The sequence below is a fragment of the Chiloscyllium plagiosum genome, chromosome 19 (genome assembly GCF_004010195.1).
Source record: "Chiloscyllium plagiosum isolate BGI_BamShark_2017 chromosome 19, ASM401019v2, whole genome shotgun sequence".
Lineage (NCBI taxonomy): Eukaryota > Metazoa > Chordata > Chondrichthyes > Orectolobiformes > Hemiscylliidae > Chiloscyllium > Chiloscyllium plagiosum.
In genome coordinates this window covers 15,748,209-15,767,783 of record NC_057728.1, presented here as the reverse complement: position 1 = coordinate 15,767,783, position 19,575 = coordinate 15,748,209, and the positions used below count along the sequence as shown (strand labels likewise).

Below are 19,575 nucleotides of genomic sequence, written 5' to 3'. Positions count from 1 at the left end.
GTTAAGAAAAATAAAGCAATAAATTGAAAAATGCAACATTTTCTGGAAATTTTTCTGTGCACCTCCAGGCGATTTAGGTTTGCACCAGGAAATGCAACACATTCCTATTTCAAGGTTGCAGTGTCAACATCAATAACTCACTGATTTTCTGAATCAATACTCAAAAAATGAAATGAAAAAGTAGCAATACTTACAGGTACATCAACGTACTTTGCAGCAGCTTTCACCTTCAGGGGAAGAGAAAAAACAATTAGTTATGAGGCTACAGTGAAAGCCAGACAACTCTTGAACTCTTTCCCCACCACAGAGCTATGGCTGGAGTCTCCAATCCTCCTGCTCACCAGCTACAAGCTGATATTTGTTCCATATTCACAGTTGATTGCTAAACTGCTTGGCTAAATTTGCAGAATCAGCACACTGGCATTTACATTTAACAACATATTTTGCCCTGATTTGTTTACAGCCAGCCAAGAGTGCACTACCACAACACATCATTGGAATGCACTGGCTGCTTATCCTTATCCTCCTGTGATGCTTCATTCAGAAGAAGTCAAGTAGAACTATAATGGCCAGGCCTACTCCATTCTGAGCGAGACAAGACAGAGCCAAGCTGTGGTGTGATGTTGGATAAATGTGGAAAGAGTCTGAGGTATGGCACAATACTTGAGGAAGGGAACGATTATCAGAGGATAACAGATGATAGAAACCATTTGTCCTGTTGCTGAACAACTGTGGATGTGCATTCCTGGATATCAATTTCAGAACTCAAGAAGCTAAAAGCACTTTACCGTGTCTTGGAGCAAATAAAGTTGCTGGCATAGGCCCTCAATATACCGGAATTAATTATTCTCAAAACGGTCACATACTATCAGGATCAGGGGAGTATTAAAATGATGAAGACCTCTGTGAGTGGGTGAACCTTGAAATAAAGTCTATAATCCGTGTGATTTTCTGACATGCACTCATGGGAGCAAGTTTCCTCACTATTGCAGGCTTAAATCTTGGAGCCAATTTTAATTTGCTGAAATGGAGTACTGGCCTTAGACTAAACACCCATTAACCGGACAACTGTGAACTTTACATGAGACTACTGCTGGGCAGCTGAGACAATTGTTTTGTTTCAGACTGTGACCTATTCCAATCTGAAAATTGGATTATGACTGCAGGTTTAAGACAGAACTAGCTTTGATCATGCAGGGTGCCCTCTCTGACCGGTTTCACTGGTGTTTAGCCATATAATCATTTTTGTGGCGACAGAAGAACCTTCTTTGAGCCCCACAGAAGTAGCATGGGCACTGCCTCTTCTCTACCTTGCTGCCAACACAGTAGCACTGGGCTGTTTTGAAACTGATGATTTAGGTTGGAAGGTCCTTTTGGTGCTTGCAACTTGCTGGTTCAATTTAAACGAGTCTGTGGTCTCCAAACAGACTCTTGCAGCCAAAAGTGAAAGGCTGCTTTTGGCTCTCAGCCCCAACTAATTTATCCATCCATAGGAATTAAGCAAATGCTTGATTTCAAGACTTTCAATCGTGTTTCAATTCAAATACAGTATTGCAGTACCTTATTCATAAAAGATAAGCACAAATTCCTCAGATTACTTACAGTGAATGATAGAATTGAGGAGAAGAAAGTTCCTTCATCATATCTTGACAACTTGGATAGTACACCTTCCAGTACGAACACAAACTTGGGGGAGAGTGGGAGAAGAAAATGTTGTAACCATGTGAGGAGCTATAACACAGATTCTTGAAACACATAAGGAAACTACGCCACCACATAGGATATGAACACATTACAACAAATCTACTATTTTAACCAGTTACCCTATAAATAATACAGGCCATTCTGTGTTAACGGGCGTTTCATCAGTGCGGATTGGCTATAATGTGATTGACAAATTGTGGATACTGTTTGGATAACATGAACCTTCTACTGAACAGGTACAGTCATTTTCTGTTAGTCATCTTCCACAGCGCGATTTCCTATAGAGCTAGATCGCAGTTTGACACAACTGTCGCGTTATAGCAGAATGACCTGTACACAAGGATAAGCTGTGGAAAATGATCTTACACTGTTTGAAACTTAGCATTAAGTTATATTACCTGTTCAGGAGAGATAGATCTCCTCCCTCATATTTCCTCACCACGTGCACTGCATATATGGGGTTACAGAGTCATACAGCATGGAAACACGCCCTTTGGTCCAACTTGTCCATGCTGACCAAGTTTCCAAACTAAACTAATCCCACTTGCTTGTGTTTGGCTCACGTCCCTGTAAACATTTCCTATTCATGTACCTTTCCAAGTATATTTTAAATGTTGTAACTGAACCTGCACATACCAATTCCTCTGGCAGTTCACTGCACATACAAACCACCTTGTGAGAGAAAAAATTGCCTCTTTTAAACCTTTCTTCTCACACCCTGGTGGGCCTTTTTGGTAAAGGCATCATGCTGGCAGTAAACAAGAAGTAGCCCTTATCTGGCCAACTGAGTGGCTCAAATGGCCTCTTGACAAGTGCCTAAGCCATTGATGTCCTTACAATTGGAAATCTGACATGGTGACAGGAAGCTGTCAGGCTCCCCTCTCGACCTCTACTCTTGCCACTCTGCTTGTCCTCTCATCTTGTTGGAAAATTCAGCCTGATTACTCTAGTTCTCTCTTAGCTGATCTCCCATCCTCCACTCTCTGTAAGTTTCAACTCACCCAAAACCCAGCTTCTTGTGTTCTTTTCCTCACTAGATCCTGAATGTCAATCACTCCAAATCAACAATTCAAAGGTATTACTTTTGTCCTTCTCGAAAATCAATTGTCTTACCTCACTCCCACTTTGCCCATGTTACAACACCCACCACACCTTCAATCTCTCTGCTGTACCAACCTGTTCCTTTGTTAATCCTTGGCATCCTTTGGCCATATCATTGATTGACCTGGCTTTAAGCATCCAGATCTAATTATGTAGAATACCCTTTCTTAACCTTTCCATCACTTGCAACTCTTCCAATACCAACTTTAAAATCCACTACTCACCTCCAGCTACCTAAACACTAACTCCCATGGCTGGGCACCCATCTTTTTCCTTTGGTCTCCCGTGAAACTTTAAACACATTTTTCAGTGCTAAAGGCACTATAAGCAGACAAAGTGTGTACTGACTTTTGTTTTGTGTGGTTTGTGGGGAATTTCATTCGTGCAGCACCTCAGCAGCCTACTTCTCTTTTCATGTTCTCGCCCAGGCATGTTTTATAAAATTAGCAAAGAGGTGTTGAAGTGTTTTGACCTCTAACATTCTAAACACCAAAATTAAACTTTTTCTCCAGATTGCAGGGCACTCAATGAAAGATGTAATCAATGCAGGACAGATTACTGACTGGATGCAGTCTTGTATCTCTCAACCGAGGGTAATCGGTCCTAAGATGGTCAAGCTGAACCCAGTTTATATAAGCCATCTTTGTACAGATGTATAACAAATTTCCCTTTAATTATAACAAAATTGATTCAAATGGGCTATAAACATTACAAGAATGGTAACTGCTGCAGTTTCCAGTGCCAGCATTCTGAGAGGAAGATATTCCTAGGTGATAAAGGCTTGTGGGTTATTATGGTGACGCTGTGCTGCTCATGAATGGAGACTCAGCACTGCTGTAAGAAATGTCTACTTGGAGTAGAAAGGAAGATGATCATAACAGGCACCATGACATTTGATACTGAGCACATAGTTTCGGATATTTTCACTGACTGCCTCAGGCGCACAAAAAAAGAATCAGCACACACTTTGACTTATCATAATTGAATGATTGCAAGTGCCAAAGACTGATGTTGCCTTTCTGCAGCCAATGATTGATGCCGAGTAAACACTGCATTCTTTTTTTAGAATCTACAGTGAATGAAGAAACAATCTCTAGATTTGTATAATTCATGGCATGTGATATGCATATAAAAATGAAAAAGAGAAATGCTCCCAGTTTATTGTAAAGCACCAATCAAGCAGTGATTTAAGTGTTTTGAAGACTGCCATAGGCCCACAATGAACTCCAATATGTTCAGTTTTAATTCATGAGGTGACTTGACATCACCTTGCCTTGAAGCAGTGTCGGGAGCAAGGAGAACCTTGTAGCACCATCACATCCATTAAGCAGCGCATCTCCTCAGCAAATCATTTCTTACCTTTGAAACCAGAAGGGAAATCATTTCTTTGAAGGTTCCTTCAATCAAATCATCGATCTTTGAGTGATACTGCTGCTGCAATTTGAAAAAGAGAACAAAGTTACAAATTGACAGAGAAAAGAAGAAGCGATTTTGAAAACAATGCCTTGTTCTACCTCAAGCACAAATAAAAGCTATAATTGGGGGATTTCAAATGGAAAACCTTGAGCCCAATCTCCCCACCCAATGCTGTTTTACATTCAGTGCTGGAAAGCTTCCCATGTACTCTGTCGCGTTAAGCAGCTAATAGATCTATTATCTGAGTGAATTGAGTTGCAGACCTCATTCAGGCACAGGAATGTGAAGGATACTTTTTTGTCGGCTTCTTTGCAATTAGGACAACCATGTGCTTTTTCTGAAGACCCGCCCAGTTGGATGAATGAAAGGCTAGGAGAAGATTCAATTAATGCAACATTTTATGTCTGACAACTCTCTTAAGTCATTTAAGCTGCTCTGTGGAAAAAAAAGAGAGACACTGATTGTTAGCTGCACAAGGGGCTCTGCATTCGCACAGCAAGCAGCAGTTCACTTGGGTTCACAGAATTCTTGCTGACAATAAAGTTAACTTAAGATGAAATTAAATTTTTTTTCTGTCAACAAAGCAGGAAGGTTAGTAATAAATTAACCGGTGATACAGAGCCGAACAAAACATTCTCCAAGAACCATGCCATTCCCTTTTTTTTGTGAACTGCTAGACTTTAAATTGTTACGATTAATAAAATATCTAATGTGTTCCCACCTTTCATTAATAACAGACAATATTGTCTCCATACGTTTGACTGTCATTTGTAGGGAGTTTTAATTACAAGGACTAACCTGTCAATTCAAGGACTATTGAGTATGAAACCTTAAATATGACTGAAACTAATTAATTCAAATTGAAACAATGCCAGTCAGCAGTATAAAAGAACCAGCCTTTCATTTCTATTTTCTGTAGTGTTTTCCTGTAATGGATTACTTCATCTCAGTTTAACTACAGAGCTTTCCACAGGATTCGGGCTCACTACTGGAACTAACATAAAGGCTATTCCTAAAACAAGGGAGAAGTTATCCCATTTGTAGTCCGAGTATGTTGGTGAGTGTGTCTCATGGTGTCCATCACTCATGGCGCAGAACTGATTTTCTCTCATTATCTTCTGCTCTTCACCTCTTGAGTGAGTTTCTTAGGCAATCATGTGGCTAGAAAGATAGAAATGCTTGCTACTGCAGATACCTCAGATATCAGAGATCCTTCAAATGCGACATTGAGGACTACAGTCCCAGTGCAGCACTTTAATATGGACCACATGAAGACTAGTGTGCAGGGTTTGTGATAGAACCTGGTCAGCAGACATCATTCCACACTTCCAAGCACCTTGAGAGAATACAGAACCACTGATGATTCCATACATTTCTGCAAAGTTAAATTCAGTACCTTTTCAAAGGAGGGCTTAGCCATTCAAGGCTGGGAGATATACAATGGGTGGTTCACATGTCTACTCTCCTTCACAGCATTATAGTCTGTTGAGAAAAACTGCCTCTCAAATGGTACAACACTGTCCTAGAGGACGGGATGGGACCATTTGCCACAGCAGATTCGCCGTCGACGATTAGCCACGGCCCTTTGACCACCGAGGACGCTTAGCCACCGCCCATTGGGCGCTGAAGACGATTCACCACCGCAAATAAGTTGTATATTTTGAATATTTTTGGTAGCGTTTATTTGTTTTAATAACCATTTATTTTTGTTAATAGACTTTGTTTATTTAACAACGTTTAAAATGTTAGAGAACAAGCATATCTAAACTATATAAAATTGCCGTTATATTGGTTAAGATAGTGTTTGTGTTATTTCAGTAACAAATTATTTTCGTTACAGGAGAGTTTTTTGTAAGCTTGTTTTTTTTCCATTTCTTCAAAATGGAAACAAAAATTATTAGTAAACGAGGAAATAAGAAGTTTTACCACGATGGTTTTATATATGTTTTTGATAAATTATCCAAGAGCGATTCAAGTATTAAGTTTTGGCGATGTGAACAAAGAAAATAATTCGACGAAAAAGGAATGATAGGAGACGCAGACGATAGAATTTAAAAAAATTGTTCTTGAATACGGTGAAAGAGATTGCTTGGAATATAACTATCATATGAACTAAAATTTCATTGTTTAATACTAATGTGAGATTTTACTGCCATTATAAAGATTTTTAAAATATAATTCATTTTTCTGTTAAAGTTTATAACTCATTTTTATATATAAACCAATAAAATGATATTTATTTCACCTCTCTTTTTATCAATATGTAGTATAAATAAAGGAGAATGAGAAGTATGAAAGAACAGGCGGGAGGGAAAACAATCAGTACATATATATATGTTTCTGGTGGTGAATAGTCTCCAGAGGTCAAACGACCCCAGTGGAGAAACGTTGGTGGAGAACTGGCAGTGGCTAATCATCGGCGGCGAATCTGCTGTGGCGAATCGTCATCAACCCCCTAGAGGATGCTCAAGCTTTTCAGGGTAATATAGCAGTCTATGCAACTATGAAACATTAAAGAGTGATAATGAAAGGGTCCAAAGGAGATTCCTCAGGATTCCTCTCAACCTGATGCCTGTCATGAGAGACATCATTATACAACGCTTAGATATGATTTCCTTACAGATGCCGTAACAGCAACCTAATCTTAGTGCACTGACATCATATGGGGCTATCTCAGTGACTTTTTATCGTGATCATGTCGGACGTGTCATTGAATGTTAACTGTACATGCACTGAAGTGGAATCACTTGAAGCTACCAATGTAAAATAGCATGGAAACATGACATTTACTCAGTAACATCAAAGAGTCAAGGATTGCAAAAACAAAGTCCCACATATCCCTTGCGCTACACAAGGACCGCTTGCCAAATTGCCAACAGAATCTGAGATAATTAAATAAAGTTCAAACTCAGCTCAGTCATCCTGGAAATTGGTTTCAATTGGTTTATCTCTGGGTCTGAAAATATGTTGCTGGAAAAGCGCAGCAGGTCAGGCAGCATCCAAGGAGCAGGAGAATCGATGTTTCGGGCATGAGCCCTTCTTCAGTGTCTGTCATGCTTTCTTGCATGGTCCCCTTGGTCAATGCCCTCATCATCAGTCCCCATCTTCATCCTCAGAAGATTTCTGTTCATTCCCATATTTGATTATCTGCAGCCAGGATGTCATCCCCTTTGCTGGTTTTGGTTAGAAAGGACACAGCATGCTGCCATGATACAGGGCATCTTTGCTGAGCTATACCGCAAGGCCCCATTGATGCAGTCCAAGCACTTGTCTTCAGTTCTACTATGGCTCTGGTGGAAGCGTGAAAGGTTTTGTATCTTCATTCTGCAACTGTCCAAGAGTTTCTAAAAGTGTCATGCGCCATGTTTGACTGCATAAATTTCCCCACAGTAATTTCTGCATGAGCTGAGGACATTGGTTGGAGGCAAGGAACATGTCAGTCCTCCAGTATACAAAACCCATGGCAGCTCTCAAGAGACCGAGAGCAAAGGTCCAGAACTTGGTATTGATTGCCCCATATAATTTGAGCTCTTTTGTTGAGAAACTCTGTATGTTACTGGTAGGGTGCTCTCAAAGAAAGGAGAGTGCAGTTGATAGTGCCCTGAACCTGGGGGAAGAGAGTGATGGTGGAGAATGCCCAAGATGCTGTACTCTTTTCAGCACGGGCGTAGGGTATAAGCAGGTGGGATCGAGAGAAAAATTGCATTATTAAATCCCGCTTGCATTTATGGACTGGACACTGGAAGATAACACACAGTTGCTGCTTAAAACAAACTGCTGGCATTAACACAAATTCCAGAGCAGCCATGACTTTTATGGTCACTAGGATGGGATTGCCACCCGTCTTTCTGAGTGCAAATCTTCCCGCAGATTTCAAACTTCAGCATTGATAGGAGGAGAAACCCTTAAATCAGCATCTTTCAGAGAGATGAAGAAAATGACAGTGAGACCTGTAGGTTCTCATCATTCTCCTCCATCTCTTCAGTGGATCTTCACCTGCTGCTTCTCCCTGTGGAGGTGGCGTAGCCACCGCTGGAGCCACTATTCTTGTAGCATTTACAAGGCAGAGCTGGGATTGCTGTTCCTTTCTCTGTTGTCTTTGGAGTTTAGACCAAAGAGAAAACGACCCGAGTGACAGTGTTCTCTGTGTCACCTCCTTGGGCAGGTCAATGCTGTGGCATGTCAGAAAGATGACATTTTTATTAAACAAATTCCTGAGCCTTTACATTTATGACCGTGAAGCTTTCCAAGGAGGTCACTGTCATGCTTCCAGAAGAATCACAGAGATATATTACTGCACTCAATTGCATGGTGAACAATCAAATTGTCATGCTTTGGGAGTAGAATTCTGTCAGTAAACCACCAAGATAACCAGCCAGTCAGCACTCCACTCTCATCCCCCCAACTAAACTACAGATTGCCTTTTGTAACCCCAAACCATGTACCTTCATACTTACACCACAGTCAGAGACTCTGGCAGGGTTATCATCCTGAAAAGTGTTTGTCAAATGGGAATACCAGATTCAGCTTTTCACTGCCTTATTCTCATTACATTTGCTTAGCTGACATAACAAGGAGACAATTAGTGTGCATGATCTAATGGTCTTGATTGCTTGAGGCCACTATTCTTCATTCTTGGACAATGAATGACCTGCCGATGAAGTGTCAACTGATGCTGACATTACTAAGTCAGCGGAGGCTCAATAGTGCAATTGCTTTTAGCAGGGCCCCTCAAACCAACAAAAACACAGTAACATATTTCATCCATTTTGCACCATATTTGAAATAGTTGTGCAGTTGATTTTCAATGCAACATCATAAGGTTCCAGCTTTGTGTCAGAGTGAGTGACTTTCAGGCTCTGCCTATGTTGTAGGAGTTCTCCCATTCTTAACGTTCTCTACTGTCTTGGCTCCAATGAACGTTTAGTCTCCCCCATTTTAGTTGAGCGGCTTGACATAACTATCAATGTCCCCACTTTACCTCCAGAGCCCATTGCTTTGGAAATTCCTTTATCCTTGTTGGGCCCTCTTGATGTTGAAGCCAGAGTTATTGTGACCTGTCTGAACCTTTCCTATTCACTCAGACATCCCACTGTGACAATTATAACCAGCCTATTTCACAGAGACCATTCCCTCGAGACACCAAGCACAATGAAGCTTGTTCCCAGATTCAAGTTGCCTGGTTTTTCCAGGACTCCAGGGACAGCCCATGATAAACTCTCTGATCATTAGTGAGCAAATCCTCAGGACTGACTGTGGGCCACTACCCACACTGACTTGGCAGGACAGTCAGAAATGTGACAGTGCACCTGCTGGGCTACTGTCTCTACAGTTCTCCTGGTATTGACTTATATGCTGCAAGGACACATTTAAGTGCCTGACTGACCATGAACAAACCAGCAGCCTGGAATTGGATGAGCCTCTTCACTGACTGTGACCAAACCCACTGGCTGCCTGTAGTCCCTCTTCACTAGACTAAGGACTGATCTTTCAAACATTGCCTTTTGCTTGAAACACAAGCAGTGTGTTTGCCATGTAAATTGCTGGCACTTGCTGCAGTTCTGAAGATGACGTGGCATCATGTCCATTCCTGTCTGACCGACAGACTGTTCAGCACTCCCTATTGTCTCATGCTGCATACCTTTCCCTCTGTGCTAAAAAGCAATGCAAACCAGAGAGTCAGGCAGCTTGTGACTGAGCATTAAAGACCATGTGTGCTAAGAAAGCAATATGGGGCTGGTAGGTAAGCACTATTGTGAGACGGCGTTAAGAAAGCAAGTACAGAGATATAGAAAGCATGTGTCCATGTCGGTGCAAAAGCATCCTTTGTAGATGCACTGGATAGATGTTTGTTTCCACACACAAAGCAGCTTGGAAAAAGCATGCAATTCATAGATGTCCCTGAGCTCCTAAGAAAGTTGAAGGGCCTGGTGTCTAAGTTGTTCCAAAAGCAGGCATGATGATATGGTGATGTTGGTCATTTGCTAATGCCAACTTGCATAGAAGAGGGGTCAAGGAGGATGGTAACCATGGAGAATGCAGAGACATTGGAAGAAGCAGTTGTATTCAGCAAGTTGCAGTCACCAGCAGCTCTGACATACAGGTCAGGAATTTGCACCGCCTCATTTCTCATGGAGGATGGGGGGAATTGGAAATGATAATAAATAAGGCAAGTTGGGGTTTTAAGGAGATGCAAATGCATAAGCATAAAGCATTCGCCACTTAGTGGCGTGATTCAGAAAACACTATTTAAGGCTCAAGGGAAAATTCAAGAAACCTTTTCTTGAGTTGACAATCTGATCCCAATATTTTTCTACCTTTCTCGCCATTACACATGTTACACAGGGAGGGGAAATTTCTATCGAAAAGTGAAAACACAACAGATTGCATGTTGGTATTGAATTTATACAGATCAAAATTTAAACATCCTTCTGCAAAATTTTATCTTGCAAGACCTTCTTCTAAATGTAACTTTTCATTAATAATAGTTTAAAGTCAACATTCCACATTGCTTATTGGCGCGAACTTTGTTAATTTTCATATTTTTTCTGCCACAGAAGGAGTTGGTATAGAAGAATAAAGTGGCGTCTCCATTGTTACTTGCGCCAGATGATGTAGAAGCCAAACACACAATAAGGATAAGGCCAATTGTTGACTCCTACTTAAATCACAATTGAATGTAGTTGACTCAGCATAGACAGCTCCTTTAGAACAGCGAAGGGCAGAATCAGGGAATTCAAACTGTCTTTTCCCTAAGAAAACTACAGACTTAAATCCAGCCCAAACTGATGGGGTGATCACTTACTCTTCCTTGGTTGTTGTAAGGCACCAAAATGAACTGTGGAAATCTCATTGCCTCATCGTGGGTGAGAGCTTAGAGAAAATTATCCAGCTTACTGCCACCAATGGGAATATTCATGTCGATATAATACCAGAACTATTCTGAGTTTGAGATTAAGGTGTCATGTTGAACTAGACACACAAAGATTTGATTCCTAGTTCCTATGTGAGGCATTTAACCTTGCAATGATTGACATCAACACCAGGCGAAGAAGAAAGCCATCAGACTAAAATAAATTCTACATTGTGGCATTTCAAAATTATAAACACCGTTAACATATTTATTAAAACAATTTAAAAATGCCTCTAATAGTTTTAATTTGTTCAATGACAAGTTCTGCACAACAGCTCAGAGAGAAAAACTGAAAAGTTCACAATAACATGATCATACTGAAATTGCTCGTCGAGAAAGGAAGGGGCCTCTTGGTGATGGGGCTGGGCAGAACTGCAAAAGAAAATGAGACGTCTGTATAACATAGATTCACAGAGCTACTGTGCACAAGGTGCAGACTTGTAAGGCCAACAATTATTTTCAGTGCAACTTCTGCCAGATACTGGATAAAGGAAACAATTCCTTCACTTTTATAAGATGAGAAATTAAAAAAGAATGTTGTATACTGTTGAATTTCTACTGTTACTTTTCTTGCATGTTTGACTACCAATACACATGTTTAAAAAAGTTAACAAATCAGGTTCAAACATTAAGACCAACTGCTTTGTCCTCAGTTCTAATAATGTCTTTGGCATTTGGTATGAGTGGAAGCCAGCTAATAGATTGCTTGCTTGTCAATTTCCAAATTGTGCAATTTGAAGTCACTAAAATTTGTTCCTGCACATGATTGGATATCACACTGAGCATCTCTCTTTATTAAAGCCAGAGCTTAATAACAAGACGGCACACAAAATAATCAAAAGCAACACTTACCCATTGCTTACTAAACTGGAACCGGAGATGGGGAACATAAATGAAGAAAAGAAGGCAGAACACAGGAAGAAGCAAAAGGACAATGATGAACATTTAGCCAAAATTCATCTCAATCTGTAAATCATGAGGGTATGACTTAAGACTGAAAATAAACTAATCTTAAATAATAATGACAAAAGCCAACTAAATGAAAGAACGAGACAAAATACATTTATTCTGATACAATGAAGATAGAAGCAAAAGAAACAGATCATGTTTAAATCTCACACTGGGGAGACAATCAATCACTCCTCCATAATGAACACCCCAAGAACACTAAAGATAATGGACATAACCTAGTGAGACCAGCAAAGGATGAATGGAGGTGGGATCGGAAGCGAAAAGTCAACACCTGCTCAATAGGCTGCCACATTCCTGTGGTGAGTGATGGAATCAGTCGCTGCCTGACAGTGTACCAATTGTAAAGAAAGTAGGATTGTAGGGATGGTGCGCTAGGATCCTCCTAGCAGTTTCCTGCTGAGTGCTGATCCTGGCAGTTCAGTTGAGCCACTAGGAGCACAGTAGAATTAGATTCACACCTCAATAGATGTTCCCAATAGGATCGGTCTCACCCACAGCACAAATTAATCCAGAGGAAGGTGTTCACTCTGCATAAGGGGACCACCCAGCGTTAGTTTTGATTTTGATGCTCATCTCGGAGGTCACCCTGATGCTGAGGTACTGACACACTCTCCCTGTTATCTGTGCACCTCTCCTAAAAGGTGCCTTTAAACTTACAAAGCTCTAAGTCCTTTGACTGTTCCTCCAGGAACCTGCCCACCCTTCTTGATTGGACAGGGCTCTGAATTGGAAACTCTCAATTGGCCTTTTGAAAAATATCTCACAGGTGGGTGGGACAATCTCAGACAATCGGGAACAGGGACTAAAATGTCCCCGATGGAAGTAAATTTTCAAAGGTGACAATACACCCAATAAAGCGTACTGCTTTTTCAAATTTGAAAAGGAGGCCATAAACTACATTGCTTGGGGAAAGTAAAACATACTCTTTTGTAATTTCCCTGGACTCTCACTCCTACTTGAAAGTTATTCACGCAGCATGGCTGAGAATTGGAAATCATGTATGAGGTGATTAGGACCGAATACAATCCTGTTAAGCTCAATTCCTAACTGCAAGAAAACCAGAAGCTGACCCTAACCAATCAATCCCTATGTTTTGTTGCAATAATGGAAGAAAGCACTCATTTATACAAATAATTCATTTACTAAATACTGCAAAACATTTTCTAATGTGTTCAGCTTATTAACACGGTTAAATAGCATTCTAAGTACATTTGAAACCACATTCACTTTGTCGATTGAATGGTAATAGTGAGATAATACATGAAATAATATATTGTATTTTTTCTAATTTTATTTCATTTCAATTTGTTGCTTGACAATTGTACAACACATTCAGAAAAAAGGTAAAGACAGAAAAATAGTTAAATTTTTTTCTTTAATTTCATTGTGAGATGGAATGGATAGTTTCAAAGTTCATATTTTCTGAGGTAGATCTTAACTGAAAAGGGACACTGCAAAGGCCTTGCAGTTTCTATGGAAACAAAGAATGGCCACCAAATATCTGGGAAGACTGAACATGAATAAAAGTCTATAAAAAGGACAATGAGCTATCTGAACTCAATTAGTTGCTTCATGGTACAGTACAGAAACCTGAAGAAAGTGAGGTCCAGATACAGAATCTGAAAATAGGAAAGCATACTGTTGCTGCAGATGGTTCAGGTTCTTGAACATAACATCAGAGCCGTCTGATCCACAACATCAGACTCTTGTAAATAGAGTTGAAAAGGCTCTGCAGATATGGACCATCTTTTGTGAAGACCATGTCTATGGAGTGTGGATTGGTTGTGCTCTTTTGTTAGATGGGGATCAGGTTAAATTCTAGAAGAGGAGCAACTTAAGTTCTTTGTGAGACAGGCAGAATTTTGAGGGACATCATGAGAGAGATGTAATGCTGACTGGGCTGCTGAGCTAATTCTTAAGATATGCCTTAGTTGTATTTGTCATCTAATGTTTAATTTTTAATTTATTGTTTATAATTGACAGTAATTTGTCTGTTGATTCATGTTTGACTTACATTGATTTTGAATTAGAGTGTTTCGGAATTTACCCAACATTTGATTTTGCATTTGTTTTGTTTGACTTTTGCACATTAAAACTTCTTTTGTTTTAAACCATTGAAACTTGTGGCTTCATTTTTTTCCACGAAATAACTGGGATTTCAGATTTATCCTGATATGTTACCAATCTCCACCAAGATCATAATGATAGCAGATGCAAACATTTTTGACTGTACAACTTCAAATTATCCTTGACCTTTCTTTCGCTGTGTACTGAATGATTTCTATTGTGGGATCACACCAAAGCCAGCTTCTTATTTTCAGTTCCTATTTAAAGTGGTCTAAATGATAAGGTCCTGATTTCATATAAAGCAATGAACCCAGACAGGTATTTCTATGGAAAGTTCACTGTCAGGAAACAAACTCACAACGCGAGGTGTTGTTCATTCCCAAGAGACAACTGTTTGGGGCTTTATGGTGGGAGAGATGGTTACATCTTGGGTGAACCTGAAGTTGTTAAGTCAATGTTTTAAAATAAAATGACTTTCGAAATATTTGAAAACTGTTATTTATATATAAAAAGCAAGCGATCAATACATAAACAGTGGAAAATACAAACAGAAGTGAAATAACAAATAAAATTAATGTCTACCTCTTGTGCACCTTCTAAAATGCACAGTTTTGTAGACTGTTTCTTGGCGTCCACAAGCACATTGATCATGGTACAAACAGAAGAAGGAACACGCAAATCTGTTGACTTGTTCATTTTTTGTAACTTGACTTCAAATGCAACTCTTGTTCTGTTTAACAGAAACAAAAATGTTGTCTTTCAGTAATGGCTGCTTCGAGTAAATAGTTGCTGTTAAACTGCTAATAGTCAAAGAATTAGAAATATGCAAGCAAGCAGATGAAAGGGAACCCATTTAAAATCAGTTATGATAACACAAATCTCGATTTAAAAAAAAACGATGGGTAAACATTTAACTTTACTCTTTCACACATCAGCTACATTCTTTTACACGGCAGCCTTTTTCAGACCTCCAAAAAGTACTGAGAGTTGTTCCAGGGAAAGACTGAACAAATTAGAGGCCTTTTTCAGACTCACTATTGTCCCACTCACTTTATATCACCCATTCGGATGCAGCTGAGTTAACCAAGTAAAATGGTGTCATGCCATTGCACAATGAGGCTCCAATATGCTAAACTCATGACTGATAATTCTCCCAACTATGCTAACACATACTATTCTTGGTAAAATAAATTTCACAGGGTTGAATTCTTCTTGCATGATCAATAAAGAAATCAAAAACTTCAGTTCATGTTTGAATAACTGATTTTAGTCATAGTGAACTTATGAAACATTTCGTCTTTTTGATACTTAAATGTGCGTGCTCCTCTGTGGTATGGTTAAACATCTGTTAGTCATTGAAAGGAAATCCTCCCAAAAGTAAAGATATTAATAAACATGCCAAACTCAACCCACACTCTACTACAGGCCACTAATGGCATTAGAGAGACTTGGACCAGACAGGGTATTTGGAAGGATAAAATCGACAACCCAGTCTGTTAATTTGCATGCTACTTTGAATTGTGTGTAAGATAGTTACAAGTGAATTCTATTATTGAAATTCATTTAATTTCTGTTAATTCAGTTTTAATTATTTTGTTTCTCTGGTCCCTTTGCAGCTGTCAAAGCTGCTGCCAAACTCAGTTGGCAACAGACAAGCATTACTGCTGGCATGCTGAATGGGAGATTGGTTGACACTCTGCCACCTGTTAGTGTCTCAGAAGGATTCCCTCAATTAGAACCAACTGTCTTCAATCAGGTTTCAATGTGGACATTGTCCACAAGCTGCTGTTGCACAACTCCAGTGGCTGCTGAAATAACTCGAGAGAAGCTGGTATCCCATCACCGAGTCATCCTTTATTTACATGTGGAGAGTCCTTGACCCTAATCCAGCTCTTTCAGAGCCAGCTCTCAAGAGTGGACAGAATCTCTGACACTCCTGTTTATATCTGTCAAACATAGATCTCTGATGGGAGCAGGTTAACAGCCCCAGTCAAGGAACCTATATTCCATGAAGTCCAGGTGGCTGACCTTGCTTCAGTCACTACATCCCTCCCCACTCTGAATCCGAGGATATAGGCCGGTTCTTTTTTATTGGAGCTTCAGCTGGGGCGTTTCAGCACCGGGTCAGGTTCCTCTAACTCTGCCTTTGATACAGGTGGCATGTAATGAAAAGTAGTCCACCTCTTGCGCCCAGAGCATCTTGGAAGAAATGTATTTTTTTGTACAGGTGGAAATGGCGCCGAGGTGGCAACATCTGCCGTGTCCATCTCAGATTCCAAAATATCATCAACACTTGATGGAGAGGGAGAACTCATGGGTTCTGGAACAGTCAGAAAAGTTGTCGAGGAGCCGGGTACATTTTGTCCCCACACCGTTTGCGAGTTTGCAGTTTTCACGTGTTTGGTTAGCACTGTTGCACCCACCCAAACTTTGTACATCACATATCCTGACCTAGTACTGACCCATGCAGGGCCTTTCCCATGGTCATTAGACCAAGCTTCATCCTCTGAAGTAAACTGTCTCATTTAACAGAATCTTGTGTCTGGCATTGATGTTCTTGATGCTATTTCACCCTACCCCAGCATCCAGGTCCAGAAAGATCAGATTTAACCTGGTGCAGAGTCTTCTCCCCATTTCTGCTGGAGCTATCCCTGCAGTTGCATGAGGGGTAGTCCTACAATCAAACAGGAACTGGGACAGTTTGGTATCTGGTGAAGTTGTAGGCTGTTTCTTTAAGTCTGCCTTCAAAGTTTAAACTGCTGCTTCTGCCAGCTCCTTGGATGATGGATGGTATGGAGCTGCCCTTACATGTTGAGTACCATTTGACTTTTGAAAATACTCAAATTCCCTGCTGGTAAACAATAGCTCGTTATCTGCAACCAACACATCCGGGAGTCCATGTAGTGGAAAAGTTTTTCTACCATCATCTCAGTGTTTGACAGATGTATTCTATGCAAAGCCAGCTGCTTTGAGTGGGGGCCATAATGACTAAAAACAAGGAGCCCATGAAAGCACCTTCACGGACTGAGTTCAGGGTTTACCTGGCCATTCCCATGAATATGGGAAGCTGCTTGTCCTTGTTTAAACTCTGGACACTGCCCCACCAATGCAGCTACGTCTGCATCTAATCCTGGGCACCAGACATAAAGTCTTGCCAACATCTTCATTTTGGAAACCCCCTGATGACCCTGGTGGAGTTGAGCTAGGATCGAGCAGCAACATTTGCTCAGGACAATCACCCTTGCTCCTCATAGTAATACATCATTTCTGATGGTGACCTGGTCTCTCTGGGTGAGAGGGGAAAGATATAAAAGGGACCTAAGGGGCAACTTTTTCATGCAGAGGGTGGTACACGTGTGAAATGGACTGCCAGAGGAAGTGGTGGAGGCTAGTACAATTGCAACATTTAAAAGGCATCTGGATGGGTATATGAATGGGAAAAGTTTGGAGGGATATGGGCCGGGTGCTGGCAGGTTGGGATGTTGCGGCTGTACAGGACATTGGTTAGGCCACTTTTGGGATGTTGCGGCTGTACAGGACATTGGTTAGGCCACTTTTGGAATATTGCATGCAATTCTGGCATCCTTCCTCTCGGAAGGATGTCGTGAAACTTGAAAGGGTTCAGAAAAGATTTACAAGAACGTTGCCAGGATTGGAGGATTTGACCTATAGGGAGAGGCTGAACAGGTGAGGGAGCGTCGGAGGCTGAGGGGTGACCTTATAGAGGTTTATAAAATCATGAGGGGCACAGATAGGGTAAGTAGACAAGGACTTTTTCTTGGGGTGAGGGAATCCAGAACTAGAGGGCAGAGGTTTAGGGTGAGAGGGGAAAGATATAAAAGGGACCTAAGGGGCAACTTTTTCACACAGAGGGTGGTACATGTGTGGAATGGACTGCCAGAGGAAGTGGTGGAGGCTAGTACAATTGCAACATTTAAAAGGCATCTGGATGGGTATATGAATGGGAAAGGTTTGGAGGGATATGGGCCGGGTGCTGGCAGGTTGGGATATCTGGTCAGCATGGACGAGTTGGATCAAAGGGTCTGTTTCCGTGCTGTACACCTCAATGAATATTTGGAGAGTCAGCATGGCTTTGTGCATGGGAAATCATGCCTCACAAACTTGACTGAGGTTTTTGAAGAGGTAACAAAGAGGACTGATGAAGGTAGAGCGGTAGACGTGTTCTTTATTGACTTCAATAAGGTATTCGACAAGGTTCCTCATGGGAGATTGGCTAGCAAGGTTAGATCTCATGGAATACAGGAACAACTAGCCATTTGGACACAGAACAGGCTCGTAGATAAGAGACAGAGGATGGTGTTGGAGGGTTGCTTTTCAGACTGGAGGCCTATGACCAGTGGTGTGCCACAAGGATCGGTGCTGGGTCCACTGCTTTTCGTCATTTAATAAATGATTTGGATTTGAACATATGAGTTAGTAAGCCTGCAGATGAAATGAAAATTTGAGATGTGGTGGACAGCGAAGGAGGTTACATCAAAATACAATGGGATCTTGATCAGATGAGCTAATGAGTTGAGGAGTGGCAGATGGAGTTAATTGATAAAAATGCGAGGTGCTGCATTTTGGAAATGCAAATCTTAGCAGGACTTATACACTTTATGGTAAGGGCCTGGGAAGTGTTGCTGAACAAAGAGACCTTGGAGTGCAGCTTCGTAGTTCCTTGAAAGTGGAGTTGCAGGTAGATAGGATAATGAAGAAGGCGTTTCTTATGCGTTTCTTTATTGGTCAGAGTATTGAGTACAGGAGTTGGGAGGTCATGTTGCGACTGTGCAAGACATTGGATAGGCCACTGTTGGAATATTTCATGCAATTCTGGTCTCCCTCCTATTGGAAAGAAGTTGTGAAACTTGAAAGGGTTCAAAGAAATTTACAAGAATGTTGCCAGGGTTGGAGGATTTGAGTTACAGGAAGATGCTGAACAGGCTGGGGCTGTTTTCCTTGGAGCATCAGAGGCTGATGGGTAACCATACAGGGGTTTATAAAATCACGAATGGAAAGATACGATCAATAGACTCAGTCTTTTTTCTGGGGTGAGGGAGTCCAGAACTAGAGGGCATAGATTTGAGGTGAGATGGGAAAGATATAAAAGGGACCAAAGGGGCAACCGTTTCACACAGATGGGTGGTGCATGTATGGAATGAACTGTTAGAGGAAGTGGTGTAGGCTGGTACAATTTCAGCATTTAAAAAACATCTGGATGTGTCTATGAATAGGAAAGGTTTAGATGGATATGGGCCAAGTGCTGGCAAACATGACTAGATTAGTTTAGGATATCTGGTTGGCATGGATGAGTTGGACCGAATGTTTCTGTGCTGTACATCTTTATGACTCTATTTGATTAGGACTTCACTCAGGCAGCCATTTTCTAATCAAAAAATGTT

General features: G+C 40.8%; 1 protein-coding gene across 27 annotated transcripts in view; it reads right to left on the bottom strand.

Annotated features, from left to right (window-relative positions):
* The window catches only part of cadps2 (Ca++-dependent secretion activator 2), a 724,760-nt gene that overhangs the window by 79,446 nt on the left and 625,739 nt on the right, over positions 1-19,575 (bottom strand). For 15 of the 27 annotated variants that reach the window (XM_043709162.1, XM_043709149.1, XM_043709156.1 and 12 more), the window contains 5 exons: positions 14,756-14,903; positions 11,987-12,001; positions 4,165-4,239; positions 1,603-1,686; positions 195-227 (listed from right to left, as the gene is read on the bottom strand). In XM_043709162.1, coding sequence (XP_043565097.1) covers positions 195-227; positions 1,603-1,686; positions 4,165-4,239; positions 11,987-12,001; positions 14,756-14,903 — 355 coding nt within the window. Of the gene's footprint in view, positions 1-194; positions 228-1,602; positions 1,687-4,164; positions 4,240-11,336; positions 11,507-11,986; positions 12,002-14,755; positions 14,904-19,575 lie in introns of those variants that run through there. The other 12 variants (XM_043709154.1, XM_043709168.1, XM_043709155.1 and 9 more) reach the window with 3 other exon arrangements.